This window comes from Anarhichas minor, unplaced genomic scaffold, assembly GCF_050575085.1.
Source record: "Anarhichas minor isolate MPS153535 unplaced genomic scaffold, ASM5057508v1 ptg000023l, whole genome shotgun sequence".
Taxonomy (NCBI): Eukaryota; Metazoa; Chordata; class Actinopteri; order Perciformes; family Anarhichadidae; genus Anarhichas; species Anarhichas minor.
The window spans coordinates 41922-67407 of NW_027466469.1; the positions used below are offsets into that span (position 1 = coordinate 41922).

The 25486-nt window shown below is 41.6% G+C and overlaps 3 protein-coding genes across 3 annotated transcripts in view; 1 reads left to right on the top strand and 2 right to left on the bottom strand.

Moving 5' to 3' along the window:
• Positions 1–229: 229 nt before the first annotated feature.
• Positions 230–4829, bottom strand: LOC142955476 (elastase-1-like). The gene is made up of 7 exons (XM_076096997.1): positions 4790–4829; positions 4602–4705; positions 3727–3827; positions 3432–3557; positions 2591–2727; positions 2304–2446; positions 230–397 (listed from the first exon to the last, which is right to left on the bottom strand). The coding sequence occupies exons 1-7, from the start codon at positions 4827–4829 to the stop codon at positions 230–232; spliced, it is 819 nt and encodes a 272-aa protein (XP_075953112.1).
• A 4288-nt stretch (positions 4830–9117) lies between these two features.
• LOC142955234 (elastase-1-like) lies at positions 9118–11999 on the bottom strand. The gene is made up of 7 exons (XM_076096704.1): positions 11930–11999; positions 11532–11629; positions 11287–11387; positions 10724–10849; positions 9800–9936; positions 9561–9703; positions 9118–9303 (listed from the first exon to the last, which is right to left on the bottom strand). Exons 1-7 carry the CDS (start codon positions 11967–11969, stop codon positions 9118–9120), a joined length of 831 nt encoding a protein of 276 aa, XP_075952819.1. The 5' UTR covers positions 11970–11999.
• Positions 12000–22644: 10645 nt separating this feature from the next.
• Positions 22645–25486, top strand: part of asic1b (acid-sensing (proton-gated) ion channel 1b) — a 143166-nt gene continuing 140324 nt past the window's right edge. Inside the window, exon 1 of the mRNA XM_076096848.1 lies at positions 22645–23006. Coding sequence (XP_075952963.1) covers positions 22645–23006 — 362 coding nt within the window. The remainder of the gene's footprint in view (positions 23007–25486) is intronic.

Sequence of the window (25486 nt, forward strand, 5' to 3'; positions counted from 1 at the left end):
CAAGGACAAATGAATCATTATGTAATCATCCTTGATTAACCCATGATGCACAAATAGGCATGTATTTGTAAGGAAGAATGAACGTCTGATAAAAGATTACGAAACCCTCCAGTTACTGCATGCGGTGGGATTTATGAATACACTACTGTGACTGAAATGAATCATGCTTCATTGTGCTGTTTTACGTGTATGTTTTTAAGCATTCAATGCTCTTTGATTCCTATATAGGTTAGTGTGTAATACTGACGCCGTTCATCCAGCCGATGTAGGCAGAGACACGGGTGAAGACGGTGGGCCTCTGGTTGGCGTTGCAGCCGGAGGAAGACACAAAGCTGGTCACACCGTGGACAACCCACTTTCCGTTGACACTGCAGTTCAGGGGGCCACCGGAGTCACCCTGGATTAAGAGAAAACACATCTCAGGCAAACCTCGGAGTCAAAACTGTACAGCCTTTTATCAGAGTTACGAGCAAATGCCCTTTTTTTAAAGAAAATACATTTACAGTAACTCATTGCCGCTTGCTTCTCATATCCCCTTCTGATTTCAGACAGCTTTGTAATGGGAAAAATGTCCATTATACTAATCAAATGTTTATACTTATTAAATGTTCATAATCAGGTTTTATAGTTTTGTGATACTGCTTGACAGTTTCGGTGGTCAGACCCCTTTGTCGCCTATGCTAAGTTTCCAAGAAGCTGAGCGTGCAGTGACCTTTGTCCACGCCATAGCCACTTCTCTATTTGAAGCACCTTTTGCAAAGGAAGTGTATCAGACGCTTCTGCAGGTGTAAGATTATGTAAGATGACCTCCTCTTGCCCTGTCTAACCGATGCTTGCCATCTAACCTCGATGTAACCCTGATGTCAAAGGGAAGTGTAAAGGGGAAGTTCCCTCAGCCCCCCTGTTTGTATGTGTGCTTAGATATACAACTCATCTTGTAATGACTGTACTCTGTCCTACTACTCTGATAATTGAACCTTCTCTGCGCAGAGAATCAAATTCACAAAGACAAGTTCTGTTTTATAGTATTCTTTGTTTCAGCACCCTAAAAGACTCACGGTTTAGCGGGTATAATAATTTCCACCACAGCTTCAAGCCAAGTTTGTGCAGAACATGAACTTGCAATAGTTTGACACTTTGTGCAGCTCAAGCACTAGCCTGGATCACTGTTACTGACTTATGCCCCTGCTGATGCAGCAAGTAATCCCACATGTCCTCCAAAATATCTTCCTTGACAGGAAGGGCTCAGGCCTCAGGTCAGTGGGGGACGTTGAGTTCCACTTTGTCATGAAGGAATGGGACTGAATTCTGACTCAGTGTTTCTCCCAGTCTGCTTGTACCCAAACATCTTTCTTGCTGTCCTAATCACAGAGTGACAAGGCGGTTTGGAGACAACTGGAGACACTGGGTTCAAAATCTGAGCTGGAAAGAATCTGCACTCCACAGATAGGCACCTTTTATAAAGTTGTAACTCTTGGCTTTATGAATGTTTCATGAATCACTTTCTAATGTGTTATAGATCTGTTATAAGCCAGTAACAACATTTGGGTTGTCAGGATGAGACAAATTGCTTTGGTCAGTGTTTATCCTTTCCATTTTGTAATAAAGCTGTTCAAAATATTAGTTAGCCCTTAAGAAAATTACACAAGTTGTCAATAAATGGATCTTGGTCCAGATCCTTTGCAGCCAATCTGGGCAGCTCAAAAGTATTTATTATCAATGGCTTATAACTGCATAATAAAGCTTTGGTAAATAATGTATTTAATATTAACAAAGTAATTAGTAACAACTTATAAACCCTGTATAAAGAAAGAAAGCAGCACCCTGAAATCGTTGGCAAGCTCCAGGGATGCTGGCCAAATGTTCTCCCTCAATTAAAGGGGAACTACAAATTTTACACATCAAAGCCTGTTGACAGGTCTTATATGAAAAAGCAGTATTAAGCCTTTTTGTGTTTGCCAGAAGGAGCTGAGCAAACTAATAAATGGTGTTAAGTGATGTCACTTGAACAGCGTTGGTTGGAGAGGAAGACTGCAAGTTAGAAAATGAAAAAAAATTAGACTCAAGGTTACATTAGCTGCTACTAGGATTGGAAACCTGAACGCGTCACTGACCTGTCGACGGTCGATTGGATAATGTCGGCAGCAAGAATGAGTGTAGAAAAAAAAGACGATGTTTTTTTATAAATGTCCATCCTGAGTTTGACAATATTATAGGAGTGCAATGATAAATCGGTGGTGTACAAAAGAAATACTGAATGTGCGGGCATATACACAGTCGTGTCTAAGTCCTCATAGGCTCACCTGGCAACCTGATTCCCTGCCACCACCAGCACAGACCATGGAGTCCTTCACAGTGCTGCCCCACCATCCATAGCTGGTGCAGGTCTTATGGTCAACGACGGGCAGGTATGCCTGCTTCAGCTGGGCAGACAGCTGACCTCCAGCTGAGGAGAAACACATACAACTGTGACAAGAGCCTATAATAGCATTTATCATACACTGCGATGTAATCTTATTTCCTGATTACTTTCTCACTGTATGTAGATCCTGAACAGATCATGCTAATCGTATCATTATGTCAGACTCACTCTGGGTGCGACCCCAGCCAGAGATGTAGCAGTTGTTGTTGTGGGGCAGGACCTGACCGGTGGGGGGCAGAGCGGCGAGCTGGACGTAGTTGTGGAGAGAAGCATCAGAGGACAGACGCAGCAGAGCGATGTCCCACCTGAGGATGAGACCCACATGCACTCAAGTCAGTGAGTAATAAACGTTTTGCCTGTATAAAGACTCATTGTAAGGGTTTTGTTTAAGAGAAGGCTATTGTTTGCCTTTAAGTGTGAGTTTCTTATGTTTAGGGCTGCCACTAACAATCATATTCCTTACCAATTAAACTGAAGATTATTCTCTAGATTATTCTCTAGATTATTCTCTAGATTATTCTATTGTATTATTCTATTGCTTGGTTAATCAGATTCATAAAGCTCAAGGTGATGTCTTTTATTCACTTACTTTTTCTGACACACACAAAAAAAAACCCAAAACATTCAATTCACAATGTTTTAAAAAAGAGAAAATTGAATGTTATCAGATTGGATGGATTATCAAAAGAGCAGCAGATACATTTTCTCTCTCAGCTCCAGTTATGTTTTAATGTATGATTGTGTGTGTTTTTGCAATCTGGAGTAAATACGTGTAGTAAAGAGTTGTTAGTCAAACATTTTTAATCTTTCAGGAATATTTACAATAAAATAATGTAATATCCACATAATGTCGATGTTGAATCAAAAAAGCTATTTGACATTTTTGGTTGCTTCCGTGTGTTTACAAGAAACTGAATTTATTCAGTTTCTATCATATGTGATGTACATATATCAGTATGTGCTATTTTTGTATGCAGAAGTGGATCAAAAACAAGCAGCAGCCACTAACCCTCCAGCAACGTTGTTGGAGTTCCAGTTGGGGTGGACGTAGACGCGGCTCACGCTCATGTACTGCTCTTTGCCCTCGTTACTGTTGATGTCGTGATCTCCAAGAACAACACGCCAAGTCCTGGAACTATGGACGTACAAAAAGAAATTTGTATTTTCAACCTTAAATGTCTGGGCAACGCACTTAAGGAAATTTAATGAAATAAATGTCTATAAATGTTCAGAACACATTATCCTGCTACTTCAATAATTAGTTTTAGCCTCAGCATCTGCTCTATGACGCATGAAACTCTCACCTGTCCACACAGTGAGCGGCGGTCATGACCCACCCTCTCCTGATCAGACTTCCTCCACAAGTGTGGTGGAAGCTGCTGCCGGATTTGTACTGAAGAGAGATCTAACAAAACAACAACAGAGAGCATTACAACTACAAGAAGCTGATGCGTTCACATTATTGCAAAATGCTTCTTGGCAGCGTTCCTGACACTGAAACATGCTTAAAAGCATTACGAGCAAAAGTCCTAAATGCACCTGATGTAACTGGACGTGTGTATGCAGGACATATGTTGTGCTGTCCAATTTTACATTTGAAAGGTTGCTATAGAGCAGTGATGTAATGAACTAAATAGATTTACTCAAGGTCTATGTACAATAATGAACCACTTGTACTTTACTTGAGTATTTCCAATTTATACCACTTTAAACTTCTACCCCACCACACTTTCTAGATACATACTGATCTTTTTAAAATCATTTTTACTACATTTACTTAACATCTGCAGTTAATATTTTCCTTGAGTTTACACATCAGACATGTGACCAACTTAATAAATATGAAGCATTATTGTTCGATTGAAGGCCTTGTATTCAAAAACAGATGTTTTCAGTTGCTGATTCGACAAATTCATGTTGGAGTTGTGCACAGCTATCATGTGCTAATATGGGTTTTCCCCCAAACTCAACAGGAAAAAATTATATTTATTTCTTTTAACTTGTTGCACATCACGTGTGTGCATCAGATTAAAAATATATATCTTCTTTCAGGACCTGAAATGGGCCATTCCATATACTTAGCACTTGTATGCAACACAGGCGTATTTTCACATTGTGTTATTGCTCCCTTCGCATAAGTAAAGGGTCTGAGCACTGAGTCAAACAAAGCATCCGGTACCTGCCAGGGCCAGGAGTTGGCTCTGGCCACCTCTCCTCCCACAACTCTCTCCTCGACACTGTCATCCTCCAGGTACCTGGGCTCGGGAGTCAGCTCAGCCAGCACTAAGCCGAGCACAAACAAAGGAAGCATTACATCAAGAGTTCAAGAGTGTGCAGAATGTCAGAGAAGAATCAGACGGAGCTTACCAAGGGCTGCGAGAGAGGTAAACACAAGAAACTTGAGCATGTCTGTAGTCTCCTGAAACTTTCTGCACTAGAGACTTCTGCCCACCACTCTTTTATACCCCCAGGCCCCGTGTGCTGATAGTGCATGTGTGTGTGTTCAATACGAACACATGTCCATCTGTGTCTGTCTCACACTTATCACCACAGTGGGGACCGGGGGGGGGGGGAATCACTGACTCAGCGACTGCCTCAGCGACTGCCTCAGCGACTGCATACCTTTTTTTCCACTTGTATGGGCCACAGCTGTCAGGCATGAGAGTGTCGCATGCTGTATGATTAGTTATATTTGATGTTCTAGTAAAGCGAGTTTTGACTGTAGATGCTCTGCGTACTGTGGTCATCATTATCTGCTATCTACCAGCTTTGAGGACAACTTAACTCTCGCCCAAGAGAGAGGCTTGACACGGCACACATTCAGACATTTTTTTGCAAGAGCGCCGCTGCAATTAAAACTTTAGATGCATTTTATCTGACACAATCATTGTGACTCTGTCTCTCTCCCTCTCTGGCAAAAAAACCTCTTTATACACAATGATGCAGTGCTCTGGTATTCCAAGATAGATCACCCCCACGGTCTCTGAGTGTGACCAAGCATTTAAGTTGCAAAGACCACTTTAATTGCTTGAAAGTGTGTTTATGTTTGAGTAGAATGTGCATTTTCACACAATAGGCTGGATTCAAACAGCATGAAAGTGTAAGGCCATATGATTGTGTTATTTATTTAGAAACTGTAGTTAGAACAGAGCCAGGGAATGGCCATAAAGAGAAAATAAATATATATTGTGGCCACGATTTACCAATTTGTGCGCACAAGATATTGTTTGTTCCACTAATTTAATTAAATATTTTGATTAATTTGTGGACACAAGATATTAATTTGTGCGTAACAAGTTTATTCGTGGTCTCAGTTTAATTAAATCCTTCCCACACTTTCATTAATTCCAGGGCATTCATATAAATAATTAGATATATATTTATTTTTGGCAGTGCACACGGCCAAGTCATTCATTCAATCTGCCACCTGCCTGAAGCACTTGTCCAAATGAACATAGACTCTTTAATCAAAGGTTCAAGATCCAAGATTGGGAGCTTTTTGATTGCCTCTCAACGGCTCTCAACATGTCGGCGTCGAGCCGCAAGCTCATAGCTAACGGTGCTAACAGTGCTAACAGTGCAAACTTAGGGAGCTGACTTGACAGGGTTTTCTCCGGGTACTCCGGTATATTTCCCAAATCAAAAAACTTAAAAAACAATCTTAATTTGGCAATTTAATTAATTAATTAATTAATAAACATTTGTTGTAAGTGTAAGATTGTAAATGATGAGTTTCTATTTTGATATGTCTCTCCTTATCATGTTCTGTCAGAGGTCGTCTTTAACAGCTCAAAAACACGTTTTTTTAACACCTTCAAACTTCATGACCTTTCTCTGAGAATTTTTTATAGACATGATTTTCAGAAAGTGACTCGTTACCTCTGTTAGCTGTTTTAGAGCCTCCAGCTCTAAAACATACTTAACAGTGTAATGTACAACATTCAGAGCATTAATAAAGCACCAAAGAACTATGTAAAGAGATAAAGGTGTGAGGAAAGGGCTCAGCCTTTTGAAACGCAAATAGAAAAGGTAACAAGACAGAATATCTGTCTATCTTTTTGAGAACATTATCCTAAATCCAGATTATGTAGTCCAAATGTAAAGAAAAGGTAACCACAACTAAAATTCAAAACACAGGACTGAAATCTGCTTTAATTTCGCTCTCGACCTGACTACATTGAAAACCAATGAAAACCAATGCAGTAAACACAGAAGTAAACAAGCCTTGATTTTTCTATTATACTGACTATAATGCATACTTTTCATCTAACCAAAGACCTCAATCGGATTCGTAACTTAACTGAAAATGAACTTGTGAGGATGTAAAGTAAATTAAATGGATGACAAATTAAATATTTTTGTGAATGTAAAAAGTTTTCTTCCTTTGTCTCAACTCACGGAACAAACAAGGGGTCCTTCCTTCGCTTGTGTGTGTGTGTGTGTGTGTGTGTGTGTGTGCGAGCTATTTTTTAGTTTTTTGCAAAGTTATACCATCCCCCACCATCCAATAACTCATGTAGAACCATTCAATAGATTAAACGTTTCTTTAGTAGTAATGGTTGTTTGTGGAACCACACAGCCTTTTAAACATTATTTTTCTGCGTGTATAGTGCAATAACAGATGGACCCACCCAGGGGAGATGCTGTCATTGTTCATTGATATCGATGACACTCCTGTATTGCTCTGTGTTATGGCTGTAGTGCAGGACGAGATCACAGAGGACCACACGCAAAGAGCTGGAACTGTTTTAGCTTGAGCTACATTATTTGTTCCCACAGTTAAAACAATATAAGAGATGTGAGAACCAGAGACAGTGGAGGAAACTAAAAAATACATATTTGTGCAGGTGCTGTGCAGCGAGACAAAACCAGAATCTCAAAAACATTATGGAAGTCTCGGCATACTGTAACACTTGTATAAGATAAGAATGATAGAAGGTTTATCTGTTACCTGTGCACACAGTGAGCCGCGGTCATGACCCGTCCTGTCCTGATCAGTGTTCCCCTACAGAAATGATGATAGGAGCCATCAGAGTAGTGCTGGAGAGAAACCTGGAGTAAGATGCACATAATGTTACTTCTTCCAACCTTAAAAACATTAAAGGACAGTTCTGTTCCTGCAGTATCTTTACGCTGCTCTAACAGTTATTACACTGAAACGTTATTGTAACGGATGCATTTTAAGATGCATAAAATCTTTTTTTGGTTATTGTAGTGGGGAAATATACTAGCAATAAGTTATCACCTTTTCAAATTTTTGTTTTTAGCAATAATTCGACATTTTGGGAAATACTCTTCTTGCCGAGAGTTAGTTATTATATCTTATCTGCTGTATATGAGGCTACAGCCAGCAGCCAGTTGGCTTAGCTTAGCATAAAGGTGTGAAACAGCCAGCATTGCCAGCATCTAAAAAATTTTAAAAATCCCAACGCATTACATTTTATTATATAGATCTCCTTGTTTATTCTTTTCCAAAACCAAAGTATGGAAGTGCTAAGATGGTGGATTTCGTATTTAATGGACAGAAAGGGTGGAACCAATCTTCTCTTCTTACTCTCAGCAAGAAATATAATAAGTGTATTTTATAAAAAAAACTATTCATCTGAAGATATTGAGGAACGGTTGTTGTCGGAATTAGTGCACGAGTTGACCTTTTAAAATCTCCCAAGTACTTCTGGCTGCATCTTGTATGGCAAAGACAGAATCTTGCACATACGCAACCTTTTTTTTTCTCGTTTTAACGTGCCCTGTCTTGCAATGTGATGCTGGACCTGCCAAGGCCATGAGGAGTAATGAAGCACCTCTTCACCTCCCACAACTCTTCCTGCGGTGCTGCTCTCCTTGTAGCTGGACTGAAGCTCCGACTCAGCCAGCAGTGAGGCACAGAGGAAACCTATCAAAACACCATTTAAACATGGTTTGTTTTGCCTTTGTATAAATGAATGATCGCATTTTCCAGCAGTGGATTCTTTACAGGACAGCCTTGATATCCCTTAGCTGTGGCTGTGAGAACAGTGAACAGAAACGTGAGCATGTCTTCAGCGTCTCCACATTTATAAATCCACTTCTCTTTCTTTTAAACCCCTGAGCTGACCTTCAGTTGATGTGCACCCTCTGCTGTTCTTGACAGTGGTCAGAAACACACCTGTGGTCTGTTTCAGACTTTATCACAGTCAGTGATAGTGTTTAACGGCGTGTTGCACCACACATGATTTACTGAAACATAAAACGTGTTTCTACGAACCTCCAGTGCTGAACATTTATTTTCAGTCTGTGGCCACACTTTGATTAAGAATTTGTATGCAACGTAAAATAAATTCATGAATTTGTATAGTTAGGTGTTCCTTTATACACGTTTTGTTGCAGGCTAGGAGGATAGTTTGATCCATAAAGCATAAAAAATAACCTTCACAATGACACAAAACTGGTTGCGTAAACTGTCTGATGAGAAATGAGTCATTACTCAAAGTTTAAATTAACTTTATTTTTTGTTGAACGAGAGCAGACAAATGAGGAAGCACAGTAGATGGAAACGTGGTCGAATGCATGCTCTGTCTTTGTGTGCTGCAACATGGGCGACTCGTCTGTTTACATCATGGTCTGGAAAAGAGAAGAAGCAAATAACGGTCACACATCAGATTAAATTCCATAAAACCCATTCAAGCATTCCTGAATGATTTTTATAGCTTATTCCATTAAATATGATAGATATTCATATCCCTAATACTGACGGAGTCCATCCAGTCGATGTAGGCGGAGACACGGGTGAAGACGGTGGGCTTCTTGAGCGCGTTGCATCCCAAACTAGACACAAAGCTGGTAACACCGTGGACGTAGTATTTTCCATCAACAAGGCAGTTCAGAGGGCCACCAGAGTCACCCTGATAGGAACGAGGTCAAACAGAGCATCTTAAATCTTGTAGGCATAATGATTCAGTGGTCGATATAAAATATAGATTATATAGTAGAGTTATTTCATAGGAGGTTTCAATTATGCAGAATTTCTTTCTCTTCTTTGTGTTATTAAATCACTCCACTAGTCAAAAAAAGTACTCTATAATAAGACTTTACAGTAATATTTCCAGTTGCTGAGTGTACAACTTTTCCTAATTTCTAGTCCACTCAGGAAGAGACTTACATTGCATCCAGCCTTGACACCACCACCACCGCACACCATGCTAGTCTTGACAGTGCTGCCCCACCAGCCAGAGCTGGTGCAGGTCTTGTGGTCGACGACAGGAAGGACGGCCTGCTGCAGCAGATTGGGGAGGGCGCCGCCGGCTGACCGAGGTGAAATTGGAAAGGTAAGATACACGGAGCTTTACAGAAAAAGCATTGACACTGACGGGATTATGTAATCAATCAATATCAACTCACTGATGATGCGACCCCATCCGGTGATGTAGCAGAGGTTGTTGTGGGGCAGAATCTGGCCCTTGGGAGGCAGAGAGCCCAGCTGGACATAGGAGTTCAGGGTCACCTCAGAGGTCAAACGCAGCAGGGCAATGTCGAACCTGAGGTGGGGATCCATGGGTGAAACAGGCGGAACCAAAAAGACTTTTGCGAAGACACTACACTCCTTATGATCATCGCAGGCAAACCTTTCTACTTACTTACGCTGGAGGTTTTTATTTTTGCAAAGTAGTCGAATTCCTCTGTCGCACAAATGGCTTCAGTCTTAATAAGTGCCTCCTATCAGTGCAGAGGCTGGCAAAACAAGTTTTTTTCTCTACGGTCTTAGGTCCTGGAACAATCTGCAGGCCAAGCTTAAACTTGAGACCCTTATCTCTTTAAATGGTTTTAAACCTGGAATAATGGAAGTGGTCCCTGCTAGCTGCAGTTGCTTCAATTAACTAACAAACGCATGACCACAATGCTGCCTTGTTAATGATGTAATGCATTTTGTCATATCTATTGTTGCTGCTGTGATCTGATGTTGTTGTCATGTGTTGGATGCTGCTATTTGACCCTGCCTTGGGTAGGTCTCACTTTTAAAAGAGGTTTTAATCTCAATGTGACTTCCTAGTTAAATAAAGGTTATATATATATATTTATTTATTTATTTATATATGTCATTATTTATATATTTCTGAGGAGGATATTTTGTCCGGGGGTTAGACCACCACTTCCTTGAGGTGACATTCTCAGAACAATTTATTTAAAGATATTTGTTTACCTTCAAAACATTCTAACTTTCTTCAATGACATTTTTTTTTTTTTATATTAAAATAAAATCAACAAAAACGTGCAAGTTGACAATCCCAAAAATGTATGAATGTAAGAAAAGAATACAATCCTCACCCATCAGCCAGTCTGCTGGAGTCCCAGCCGGGGTGGATGTAAACCTGGCTGACAGACATGATCTGCTCTCTGCCGCTGTTCATGTTGAAGTTATGTTCACCGAGAATGACACGCCACGTCCTAGGCCTGCAATATATAAAAAAAGGGAAACAAAGAGAAACACAATATTATTAATATTCAATTATTAGATATAGAAGTCACTCAAATGACTAATTACAAGGCAGCATAGCCTAATGAGTACTTATTACAGTAAACTGAAGTAAAAAGTAAAGGTCACAACATGCCATTTAATCACTCCTGGTTTTGTTTATTTTTTGATTCCTTTTCTTTCTTTCTATTAAAATAAATGAATCCCGTTGGTATGTGACAGTTATAAATGAGGCTGTAAGAAACTCCCTCATGCTGGTGACATTTAGAAACACTGAAATAAATCAACCCCCGGTACTGTGATAAGAGTAGGCTGTGGAAGTCAAAGTAATCACAAAATGCGCACAAATTCAACTAAAACTCATGCAGCCAAAGAATACAAAGTGTATGCGTGCGTGAGTTAATCACTATGTTACCTATCCACACAATGAGCAGCGGTCATAACCCAGCCTCTCTCAATCAGGGTTCCTCCGCATGTGTGGTAGTAATTGCTGCCAGATTTGTACTGAAGAGAGATCTAAAGGGGGAGAAAACAGACCGGTGTTATGTAGGTGTGAAAACATTAATACGTGTAATTTGTGAATCTGGTATGGTGGCTCTGTAATGGTAATTAACATATTACCGCGCATTTAGTTTTTCATTTTGTGTTGAAGTATATCACCTGCCAGGGCCAGGAGTTGGGTTGGGCCACCTCACCTCCCACGACTCTTTCAAAGCTGTGCTCCAGATACCTGGGCTGGGGCTCCAGCTCAGCCAGCGCTGGTTAAAAACATAAAAACAGAGGGCACGATTTATACAGGCACAATATTCATGGTTTCCTGGAAGCCTCATCATACAGTTTGCTTTCCACCTACAGAAAGAGGAAAGGAGAAATGAGGGCAAGTACTGGTGGAGCTAAGCTAAAAAAGAAAAAAGTGACTGACTGGATGAATGACAGAGACTGTGACTGACTGACAGATTAAGAGAGTGAATGAGACAGAAAGAGATCAATAATGAAAAACCATTAATTATTGATCTCTTTTTGTACAGCGCAGTCGGTGTGTGCTGTCATCTTCTTACCCAGGGCTGCGATAGTTGTCAACACCAGAAGCCTAAACATGTCTGCAGTGCGTCAGGACGTTTTCTCAGGGAATGAATGATCCTCTGGTGTGTTTTATACCCCGGCTCGACCTTCAGTTGGTCTAGAAAAGTGTGGTTGTTACTGGACAACACAAATACTGGAGAAAAAAACAGGTACGCAGGTGTGGTCGGTCTCACACGCTGTTATCACAGTCGGTAACCGCACACCTCCTAGTTTGACCAGTAGAAAAGAGACACATGGGCTCACAAGTGTATCACTGGATGACATGAGTCAGAGTGATTCAAAGACTTAGAAGTGTGTACCCTATTCGTCATGTTTGATAAAGTCCACCACATCTACTTTTGGACACTTTTTATGGGAAAAGAAAATAGATATTTTTTGTCAGAAATTTAGCCTAAAGGGTAGAAGTGTAGTGATGACTGGCTGACCTTATGGTTGCATGAACCGATATAACTGATATAAAGGCAAACATCACAATTTCTTCTGAGAAAATATACCTTTGTATTCTCACTCAAAGTTATAGAAGTAGACTTTCAATGTATTTAAAATGATATACACAAAACTGAAAAAGTTCATTTCGGCCAATCTCCAATATGAAACGTTAAAATGAATTGTCTGATGTAATGGAGTGCAAGTTCTTGAGAATATTTACATCACACACACACATACCCTTTTTGAACCAGCATGAATTATGAAGTATGGGGAAACATGTTTTTGGGCTTTCTCTTTCTGTCCCAAGTGGCTGTCTGAGAGGGAATAAATAAAAATAGTAAATTCTACACTACAAGCAATTTGTAATAGCACACAATAAATGTAAAATGGGGGGGTCTTGTTAAATTACAAGTTTTTCTTGCGTCATTCAGTGACTTCAGCTGAATACTGTAGATGTTTTTGTCTATTAGTGTAGTGTTTATAATAATAATATAATGTCTAAATCTAACCATGATGTCTCACCACATCACGGAAACAACAGCATGATTATATCCTACTATATTTCTAAAACAGGTTATTCTGTATGTTTGTTTTAGCAAATACTTTTTAGAGTCAGAAACGTCAAGTGATTGAAGTACTGTGTATATAAAAGAGGGAGTGGTGGGTTTCAGTTTCAGTCTATGGAAGACATTTGCTGTGGTTATATTCAGTTGTGACGGCCCGGCCTCTAACAGCAGTCGTGGCTGATTACCTGATGCAGAGCACCTGGTCCTGGAGCATAAAAGCCCTGCTCCAGTGCTGCTCTGCCCTGGTCTTTCTCCTGCGTACGTGGAGTGATCGCTGCCAGTTATATTTCGGTCTCGGTCTCCTTTGGTTTCGCTGACAACACCCCACACTTCATCACACACGCATTCCACGTTCACATCACTGATGTTACTGACTGACACACTCCACAAAGGTAATTACTTCTTTATTTAGTTCAAATAAATACTTTACGACACCACCATCCCTTGTGTCTCGTCCGTATTTGTCATAGCCTAGGAACCGGGTTGTGACTGATGACTGTTTATTTATTTACCCATTAGTTACTATATAAAAGACCTAGAACTGTTGAAACATTGAGATGATTTCAGTCCTTTTCCATTTATTTATAAAATATAGAGCAGTGTGTGATTAGATTACAGACATGTCTTAGATCATTTTGACTGTACATGAGGACTCTGACAAGTGTCCCAACACTAGATGGGGCTAAAGACTAACATACACACAGGATCTCTACTTGGTCATATAGGGTTAGAAACACATAATCTCCTCTATTTCACAGCAGACGACATGTAGTCCTGGGATTCAACACCCAAATCTTCATATTCCATTGTAAATACAGATTTTGGTGTAATACTAAACAGCCAAAGTCTACATTCCCAACAGGACTCGTGTAAATCCAGTGTGAGAACTGAGTCGAAGAGGATTTCTCTCATCTACTTCGCTCTAACCTCTTTGACATTGAACAGTTGTATTGTAGATGGATTACTTGATGATTTATGCACAGTAAGTCGCTAAAATATATATATTAATACTTTTTAAAACTCATTTACTGGTCATGCTGATATTTCCAACAATATAGTTTCTGGACAATGAGAAGGCCTCTGATGTGTCCGTCTTTTGTAAAACAGTCCTTAATTTGACAGAAAGTCATTAAAACTGTATGAATTTTGGATTATTGCCTTATCATGCTATTAAAGAGATAGCCACGCTGACTGGTAATTGAGCTGGCCCCATGACACACAGGGAAAAGGTCCTAATGCAGCAACACTTCCTGATCAACAGGGGCTCCACAATTTAGCTTTTTTTTTTTTCCTCATAGAGCATCTTGTTCCCCTCCGAACTCCTCGAGCACCCCTCCACCACCCCAACCTTCTACTTGCAGAGGCATAAATCAAATAGGGGGGAGATCAAAGACAGGAAGTGCTGGGGATGTGTTAATTAAAGATGTTTGCTCTTGATACAGCTTCCCCTCGTTAATGAATAGTCGATTTGGTTCCCATAAAGATGTCTCATGCACAAGGGCAGGAAATTGAGGTTCCAAAAAAAATTAATGGGATGCACTGATTGGTTCTGTGATAGGAAGTCAGGCAGGGTTATCAGAGAGTAACTGTTGATTATGCCAATGTGACGCTATTTGAAAAGCTCAAACTGCCATGAAGCTAAAAGATGTGAACCCCATTAGGTTAGAAACCACCATTGCTTTTAGTAAAGTAATTTATTCCGTTGTAAGTGATGCTGTGAGGCAAGTGAGTGCACCTTAAAAAAAGCAGTGTTTGTTTATTTCTTTTTTTGGCTATTTTGGGGGCAGCAGAACAAGCGGTCAACACATCGCTTATTAGATATCTGTAAGCTACACACGTTTTTGATTTGTAGAGTGATAATTCTAAAGGCTTTAAAACAGTGGCCGTAGTTCAACAAAGTGGACATTTTCATGAAGCCAGCTGTTTCTAACAAGACCTCTGCATTGTTATTTCGGTCGCTTTCAAAGAGTCGTAGATTTTCTAAGAAAACAACCCAAATTCTGAGACGAAATCATTTTGTCCTCTGCCTTCTCTTGAACTTGATGAACATTTGAACTGTTCACCAAATGAACCCACAGAGACAGAATGTCTGCAGACAAGAAATATGAGGCAAGGTTGTGTAATTCAGCGTTCAGCGAATTCAACATTAGAGAAAGATGACAAGAACAAAAGTTTAATCAGAACATTTGGAGGTTAACATGAGGGCAAGAATCTCTCGAAAAGCACTTTTCTTAATCAGCATCTCATCTCAAATCCAAAAAGTACTCTCCGTCAGTGGTGTAATTTGTCAGTAAAATATGTTGTGTGTGTGTGAGAAGTTTCAGCGCTAAATGACTGCACACCATGTCACTAATCTACACAGGGACAGACAGTGCATTAGCACTTTTCGCTGCTGTCCGAGGAAAATGTGTGAGGCTGCATCAGCGTTGCCATGTGTCCTGCTGGGTGACAGCAGCGAAACTGATCCACTGGGCTGTTTGTAACCCTTAATTGCAATTATACCCTAGTGAAAACAATCAATAAATCTTCCTACAACCCCCCCCCCCCCCCTTCTCACTCTAAATTGCTTCCTCACCAGCTCAGCTTCCCTATCGTGTTTCCTACGTCGTCCATTTTTTTTTTGTTTCTCGGTCTGCTTCTCTCTATTTACCTGGTAAAAAAAGATGCCATTTAGGCTGTGGGTTGATGTGGTTTATGTGGGGGGTGGGGGCGAGTTGGTGCAGCATGTTAGATTATCTGCTGTGGCTAGGAGAACCTGATTGATCCTGTGGAGTACTGTTCATCCATCTCCGTCCTCCTGCGGCTGCTGCTTGCTTTCACCTCTAGCCGCTTGCCTGTTCCCTCTCTGCCCCGGTCTCAGCTGCCGCCATGCTGCTGGGTCCTGGCCCTCGGTTGCAGCAGTGATGGGGTCTACTGGAGTGGAAAAGGAGGCTGCTGCTCCGAGCGCTTCCCTCGCTGAGTGATAGAGGGAAGAGGAAGGTGATTAAAAAAATGACATAGATAAGACTTCAACTGGGAAATCCTTAAATACTCCAATTAAAGAAAAGAGGAATAAATCACTCCATCTAACAAGAAACAAAACAGATGAAATAAGCTTTAGTATGAACTGCGTGTGAAATATTTAGAAAGTGATAAACAGCAGCATGTATGGTGATATCAGTGTTAAACTAATTAAAACAACCACACACAGTACAGCAGTGATGTGAGCTTTGTAAAGCATGTTTTTATTGCACTGCACATTCATACCTGTCGGTGGCTGTCAACATAATTATTCCCCGAGGGAAATAAAATGACTATGTGTCAATTAACACCGTTTAACAGAGAGAGCGTCAGTCAGTTTCAATAAGTGTGCTGTGAAAACAGTAACTTTTTAATTTCAAGCCTAATGTGTCTCTTAACGATTTGTGAAATTCTGTGCGACTACTAACGAGTTTTTCTTCACAACATAATAAGGTACCATGTGAGTCAGGCGCGTCAGAATGAGGGCTTAATGGGGTGAAATTGAGCTATTTGATGTCTGAAGTTTAACAGCAGTTCTAACATCAAACAAACCTGTGATTTCTTAATCTATTGTGTGTTCTGTCAGTCACTTTCTCACCACTGCCAATTGGAAGCACAGAGAGAAAGAGAGTGCAGTCTCACTGCTTCACTGGTCTGTGCAATATTACTGTCATGCATGACTACTGTCTACTCTATGAGTGGAGGTTAGAGAGGAGACAATTAACTTGGCCCTCTAATAACTTTGAATAGTGAAAGGAGAGGAAGTTAGAATGATGAGTGTATGGATGGCCACAATGTTTTTCTTGCTCCTGTATATAATGTACAAACTCAAAAGACATGATCACCACCTTCATGATTGAAAAAGCGTTTCATTTTTAGACCTTTGTATTTAAAAGACTTGTATTATGATATGAAAGTAGCTGCTGCGAGGCTGACCTTTGATGAACTGTGCATAAACTTGTTACAAAAGGTTTTTCTTTATCCTGCTCTCCTTAACTGGCGCACTCACACTCAGACATTTCCCACCCTCCATTCTTAAGAGCAGTGGAGGGCTTTACTCAGCTCTTGCCTCTGTATTTCATTCTGTCCTACAGAGCTAACAATATGAGTTAAAGCTATTGATTGGGCCCCATGTGGCCAGCCAGCTGCCTGGTAAATCATAAAAAAGGGAATCTCAAAATGTCTTTATCAAGAATATTCCCTATGTCTCTATCTTTGGCTTCCCGATTCATTTTATTAAAAAAAGTTCCTTGGCATTTCACATGTGCAGTTTCAATAACGATTCACAATAAGTATCCCTATAAGCACTCTTAGTGGTCAGCTATAAAATGTAATTGTTGGTGATTTAATTTTCAATTATCTCTTCAATGAAAACTAATTCCTTCCATTTCATATTATAGACTAGGTACCCATTTTGCTAAGCCCATATCTCATACATGCAGTGGCACAATACAATTTACATTTGCCTTCCTCTCAAGTACAGCACAATACTAGGCAGCAGACCACCAATGAAATAAGACACAGAGACAAAGAAGGGGTGTGGGGGGGGGGGGGGAGGGGGGAGCCAGCATGTGAATATTTAATTAGTTGTTAATGAAAAGAAGTCATTAGGATTAATTCCTCCTTAAGGCTAAATGTTCTTTTGCACTTATCATAAGAGTCGAAGTCTGTGTGCAGGAGACGGAGGTGGAGTTCCCATGCTGTCCCAAAATGGGGCTTCAGCTGTGGACAATAGCTAATCACTCAAAACCGTGTAGCAGTAATGAGCTCACAAGTCATCACCAAATACGCAATTAGCAGCGATTCTGAGCAGCATGTTTTGCTCGTGAAAAATATAAAGAAGTGGTGCCATCATCGGCTATACCTTCAAAAGTCTAAAACGTAAAAGTAGCTGCGTTGTTGCAGACGTCAGTGGTGAAAGAGGATCTGCCTGAGAGCCAAAATACTCGCAACAACGCATTAACTGAAACATTTTACTGTTTGTTTTCCTGGCACCTCGATTTGTTAAAATGTCAACACAGTAAGTGTAGAAATATGCATAAAGGTCTTGCATTACCAGCTCTCCAAATATCTCATGGCGCTCATCATGGATCGAGCCCGAGGCTGTTAGTTCACAAAGTTTTTGGATGATGATTCTTTAACTTTTCTTCCAGCGGCAGGGAATCAATTTCCCAGGCGGAGAGACCTGATGCTGTATCGAATTGGAGACACAGATAAATAACCCATGTTCAGACACAATCAACCACTCTAAGAGGGGTACAAATAGCAAGGGGGTGACATGCCACTACCTGCTCGCCCACAAATTGCATTCCACCACGTCCTTCATCTGTGCCAGCTAGACGCTGATATCAAAGTGGCTTTAGATATAATGCCTCGGCCTTTTAGCAACAGCTCCAAATTCCCCCTTTAGATTTAGTCACCGAACCGGCGCTTGTCAAACTTGAGGATCAAAGAAAGATTGGCCTTTTCTTTCTTTTCTTTTTTTTACCAAAGTAACTATTGGTCTAAAATATTCTGCAGGCCGTTCCTTCAAGAGCCTGACTTGTCGCCATGAACTTCCTGCTGAGCATTAGCCTAGCATTGTTTGCTCTTGGATTCCCTCAGCAGCATAATAACGGTTTACAGGGCCAGGGAAGTTGAGAAATATTGCCCTTCCAAAGTTGCTCATGCACGTACAACATCAAGGCATCCTGGTGAGATGCGTCACAATTGAAGCAATTGGGGGTTTATTGAGGCTTTCTGCTGATAGATTCGACTGATGTCGATAAAGGTGTCCTTGACTGATAATGATTATTGCCCACGAGGGTAGCATGCATTTGTCTGACCTGGAACCTGCATATAGTGATTATTAGATCTAATGACCATCTGTCCATGAAGACCTTGTCTGTCACCTCCTGATGATGTCATCCTCTGGAGCGGCGCCAAGACAACAGTTGCCTGGAAGCTGGTTCTAGGTGTGGGCTGGAGACGGACTCGCATCATCAGGGTCAAGAGCCTCTTGCTCCCCCTGTGTCCTGCTTGCCCAATGATAGCAAAAGAGACTTGTCAATGGGACCCCTGAGTGTGTTCATATTCACTGCCAGCTGACACTGAGTTGGTTGGCACACTACGTAGCCTTGGCCAAAGTAAAAGCCAATCTGCATGGAGTGAGTTGAGAGGAAAGGAGGACACAAGAGAGAGGAGAGATTGTATAATCTTCCCATGTGTGTAAACCTCACCACTAGTGTAATCCAAATGAAATATTAAAGGAGACTCGACCTCACAAAGCGTTAAGGAGATGAACCTCTTGTTGCCCTAATGTCTCTTTGTATAATTTAATAATTATTAATTCAGGAAACAGTCAGACATGCTGCCAATACATCTGACTCATTTTGTCAACTTTTGAGAGCTCTTAAATTACATTACATTACAGTCATTTAGCAGACGCTTTTATCCAAAGCGACTTACAATAAGTGTATTCAACATCGGTTTTCGAGAGAACAACTAGTCACCAGAAGTCATAAGTGCATCTCCTTTCTTCAAACAAGCATCTAAGAGCATAAACCAGCGCCAACGTACAGTGCAGAAACAAACGAATGCAATAAGTGCCACAAACTAATATGAATACAATAAGTGCAATAAGCTAGAATAAATGTCCTTCGTATAGTAAAGCGTCACTTTTTCGAATGGGTGGAAATATATTTATTAGCAGGCCTAGACAGCAGGCAAGTCTAGGCAAAGCTGAACCTAAGAGCCGGCTGCAGAGAAAGCTGCACTGAAAAAGGACTTTCACAGAGAGGCCTATTCACCCAGGTATCTCTGAGGAGCATCACACTATCATATTCTTAAGAATAATGTAAATGGATATAAGTATCCTCTCAGTGAGTCACGCCAGCATCAGTGTGGCACTAACAAACAACATGATAAAAGCTAGATTTGGGTAAGCATACATCCCAGCACCTAATATCAAAATGTACATCAGTAATGTAATACCTGCTGTAGTTTCAAACCCATGTGTGCCGCACAATGTCTACCCAGAATTCACGTCACCTCACTGGAACGGAGCATGGCTCATCTTCCCAGCACCGCTGATCAATACAAGATGCCGGCTTTATAGATGACTGCCACATTGTCACAGTCAATACTATGGCAAATGGCAATTATGGACGCATTATGAACAATTTCATGGGTGAGCTCCCCTCGCCTCTTGGCAATACGGTTTCTATGACGGATTTGGCAATGGCAGTCTTGCGACACATCTGCCTTATTGCCTGTGTTTGGCTCACTCACTCGCTCGGACATATTTCGATGTTCCATTCAGTCAACTACAGAGAATTGGTCAGGAGAGAAAATAGATTTGTTCAGGGATTTGTGTGAGCCTGTGTACGCACAACTGTGTCTATGCGTGCAACCACAAACATGCGTGAACGTGTATGTGTGTGCACGTGTGTGTGCAGCATGTCAAATTCGTGTGTATACGCTAAGTTTGCATGTGTGTTTGACTACTTGAGGAAATGTACAGTGGTGCAGAGTTTATGTGTACAGCACTATATGTGCATTTGTATACAAATAGTGAATGTGAGTGTCAATACAGGTGTGTGTCAGTAGCATTCTTTAAATGGCTGTACAGTATGGTGTGTACTGAACCTGAAGCAGTAACATTAATTATCTGTGAACTGTCTTTGTTTTCTATATATATTTTTAATTGATCACAAATGTATAATGATTGTGATACATATATAATGCAAATGTAATGCGTTACTAGTCTTTTTTATATGGGTTATTTTTTGTCTTTTTGTTACACTTTCTGTGAGCCGTATGTTCTTCCAGGAAGAGGATCTATAAGTGCTAAAGTGCCCCTTTTTGGAACCTTAATGAAACTAGAACATGTTTGTGCCCTAATGGGAGGCTTTCACCTCAAGCTGGCGAAGTGCTCCTATCTGTTCAGCTCAAGAACTGCGTCAGTGTGCAGTAACTTTTTCAATTTCATTCATTCATTCATCCATTAAGAATCAGGACGCAATGTTTACTGTTTTGAATTCACATGCACATGCTCATAATTTTATAACCCTGGTCCTAACCATTAGCCCTGAACACAACGCACTTTTAGCTGAAGGACGTTTCTTTTAAGTCATACTTATCTTATTACAATGTTGAGAAACACGCTAAACATTTTTGTGAATCATATTTTAGGTGTATGTTTTGTGAATTGTTGTGTTTTCTGTTTTGTAAATCATTTTCTTTAATGTTGTGTTTTGTAAAGTTACTTTTCCATCTTGGCCTTCATCAGTTCTTCTCTAGCTAAGCTGACTTATCATTTAACTTACTTAAAAAAACAAAACAGGTAAAATAATATAAAATAATGATAAGCTAATGTGTTGCCACAATTTTGCTTTATAAAATGAAAAGAATAACTTTCAGCTGTTGAAAGTAAAACTTGATGCTGTAGCCAGGTTTTGGTCACATAAGCCAACGTTAGCTCAGAGGAGGTTGAGAGGGAACAGGGCAGTGAAGGAAACGTTAACGACTCTTTTTAGAGTCATACTGTATCGTCATCGACTCTGACCACGAACACTACCTCTCGTCTACATTAAACACACGCATTGCTCAAGTGACACCGACGTCGGGCTTCGTCACCCGGTGCCGTCCTATCCGTGCTCTCTCCTGTTTGGGGCAAATTTAATTGATCCCGGTAATCCTGCGATCACCTCTGAGGTGGTTTTCTCCAGAATTCCTAACGCTGGAGCACATCGGGCGGTTTCTTATGTTTTGCCCAGGTATGCACACTCTTATTCACGGATAAACCAGCGGGAATCCAAACGAAACCGGAGTAATTATCGCTGCATTGTTGTGGCAGGAGGCAATGGATGCGAGCGAGCGAGCAGAGGCGCACCGAGGCAGCTCTCCGACGGACCCCGCTCCTCTGTGATGCAGCTGTTTGTGCTGGCTGTGAAGAAAACCCCGGAGACCCCGACGACTGCTTTTACAACGCGAACGGGAGAGCAATCAGCGGCTATTTGTTAATCTGCACGTGTTGGGATCGCATATGAAGAGCAGGGAAAGCATGTAGCGAGCTCTGCCACACACACACACACACACACACACACACACACACACACGCACGCACAGAGAGAGAGATAACGTTACCGCCGCTTTGATTTTCTCAGCTTTCCCCTGTTTGCTTCCTCCTCAACCGTGATCTGTTTTTTCCTTTCTCAGACCTGCCTTTTGCTTTTTTTGTTTTGATGCGTGGGAGCCAAATATCAACTCGGTAATATCACAGAAGTGTGCGAGGAGAGGACGGCGTTTGGCATCTTTCCACGCGCGCTCCACACCGCGCTGCTTCTTATGGAACTGTGACACCCCCCCCCCCCCCCCCCCCCCCAAACCGAGCTACTACACCTGCTTTCCCCATCTGTACTTTCTCCAAGTGTTTCCATGTGAGGACGGGGTGTTTTGAGGATATATATTGGGGGGGAAATGCTTTCAGTATTGGGGGTATTTTTGCCGGCTTTTCAGTGACGCGACATCTCACAGACTGCATGAGAGTATATACATGCGTAGAAGGGCGTGAACTTGCAGACACTAACCTCCTTCACATCGATAAAAGCATCCGCTTATCTATAACAGCCACTTTCCTCCCGTTTGCAACCCCCCCCCCCCCCCCCCCCCCACACACACACCCTTCGTTCCTCTAAACTCATCCCGGGGACACGATGGATCTCAAGGCGGACACGGAGGACATGGACTACAAGCAGCCGGTTCCCATCGAAGTTTTCGCCAGCAGGTCCACGCTGCACGGCATCTCGCACATGTTCACTTATGAGCGGATGTGTATCAAGCGCAGCCTGTGGATCTTGTTCTTCCTGAGCTCCATGAGCGTGCTGGTGGTGGTGTGCGTGGACCGCGTGCAGTTGTACTTCCAGTACCCGCACGTCACCAAGCTGGACGAGGTGGCGACTCCGAAGATGTCGTTCCCCTCCGTCACCTTCTGCAACCTCAACTCCTTCCGCTTCAGCCGGGTGACGCGCAACGACCTGTACCACGCAGGGGAGCTTCTCGCCTTGCTCAACAGCAGGTGTGTGTGTGCGCGCGCGCGTGTGTGTGCTTTACCTGTGCGATAAGGGCTGCTTGTAGCTCACAGTAGCTCTATCTGTTGGTATACATGGTGTCAAAGACGAGCTGGAGGCGAGCGGACAGGCTGCTCTGATGATTTGGTGTTACCTCAGGGTAAACCTGTGAGGATTTAGGAGTTCTTGACTCAGGAACCGACTGTGTCAGCTGCACGACACGAGACAACAGTCACAAGATTGAAACATTCGGATGAAACAGTAAAATTTTTTAATTGGACACACTCTACTGCAGTTATTATGAAAGTGAACTGTTCTTTATTCTAATAAAATGAAATGAGAACCAGTAAATCACAAAATCCCTGAACCCACCGACTCATAACTCCCTCTTCAGTCGTACTGTCGTGCTGATGCTTTACTTGTTAGGCCCAGCAGTTTAATTTAAGGAGACACTTGAACTTCTTTTAATCTCGGTTTTCGGTAGCCTCGTGGAAATGTGACCTTAGTTTTTCTTCGATGTCTGATTCATCTCAGGTGAAATCCTACATGTCACACAGAAGTGCAAAGCAGTGTTTTAACACCTGGCTGTCTCACTGGTCGCCACTGTGAGGCCACCAGGAGATGTACAAACAACATGGACGAAGCATGCAAACCCTTTTAAGGCTCTCAGTGAATATGAACTTGGAGTGACCTCAGCCTGAGGAAAATGGGAAGAAAAAGGGTACCGATGAGGGTTCCCTTTCTCTAAAAAGGCTCAGCATTATGGCTGATTATTTAATAATGTAGTCACCGTACAAATCATGTCAGCTGAAATCCACACTGCACATCAGCTGTTGTATTAAAAACTGTACCCGACAACATGAAATATACCCCTTACATCAATCTGTTGAGATATGTTGATACACTATTTGATTAAAAAAAAAGCACGTTTTTATCACGTATCATGTGACTCCCCCAGGTAACGGATAATGGATGAGCTGTTCCTAATTCTAAGTGGTTAATATAAAATGATGAATGAGAAAATGCCGCCGGTGCAATTCCTTGCCTCATCGTTTTACAGTGCATGCGATACGAATATCTCAACATTGGATAAGTAGACAAGTAGATTTCTAAATCCCTCGCTGACAAAGTGTGGAGAGACATGTGTGTGTATGTGTGTGTGTGTGTGTGTGTGTGATTCACAACTGCCTCCCCTTCCCTTTTACACTTGTTGCCTTCTGCTCTGCTTTGATCATTTAGTCTTTTTCGGCAGCCTTGACAAGCTCACCGTTGACTGTTGAAACTTTTGCCTTCAGGTTTCTTCACTTTTTCCTTTTCTGGGCCACCCAGCTTATTCTGCTCACGTTCACCAGCACTGTGTGGTTAACCGGCCACTCTGTATTCACAGCTGTGGCAGTTCAATTCACACAAAGCATGGATACGGGCCGCTGCAAAGATGAAAGATCTACTACATACAAGCATGTCTAAATACCGCCTTGAACACATTAGTCAGTGTATTTTTAGCGTATCGATCCACACAGCTCAACAGCCAAAGGCACAGTTGGAGAGTACCTCCGTGGTACATGCATAGAATGACATAAATCCCATTCCCTGTTTTCATACTGAATATTGTTCCTCTGTGACCTCTATATATGCTTTCATACTACAGGTTAAAAGCAATAGATTCCGTTGCTCGCGGGCTGCAGTTCTAGTGCTTTGTAGGGTGTAGATTTCAACCAGCGTGCCTACATCCTACGTGGATTTGTTTCCCCGTGTTTGTGCCATCAGTTGTTATGGCAAACCATTGACATAAGCTTACACCTCTTTTATCCATCAGTGCGGGTTGATATTTCAGCCAGATTTCCTGCGAGAGGTGGGATGCATTTGAAGAAATAAGGGGCGGAAAACACTAAATGAACAAGAAAAGAGGAAACGAGACAAATTAAAGCGGTGGCACTTGCTCCAAATGACTTTGGAACAAGATGACTTTAGACGGAGAGGGGGGGGGGGGAGGGAGGGCGAGCGGAGGCAATTAACTTGTGTCTCCTAAGCTATGTGATGAACAAGTCTTTATCCTTGTGTAATTAGTACTGTTTGTTAAGCTACAGAGTTGTCCCGCTGATTAACGCCCTCGCATCTCTCTCACTCTTTCTTGCCCCGACTGGTCCATTTGGCCTCGGGGGGGGGGGGGGGCGTCTCCTTACTTTTTGTCCACTCAGAGATTGGTTCTTTATGTGGGGTCTTCTTAAATGATGATAATGGCAGCTTTGTTAGCAGGTGTGCCTGTGATAGAAAAAGGACTCTGTGATAAAGGCCTTTGAGGAAAAAAACAAAGGAATTGGGAACAACTTGAATCTAACAGAACTTTTTATTGACAAAGGGTTTCCTGTAGACACTGCTCTTAAATTCAACATTGATTGGGTGGAAAACATGTCAGTGGTGGTAAGCTTCTTGAGATTAGTTTTCTTTTGTGAAAATGGCAGAAAAAAACTAAAAAACAAGTGTCATT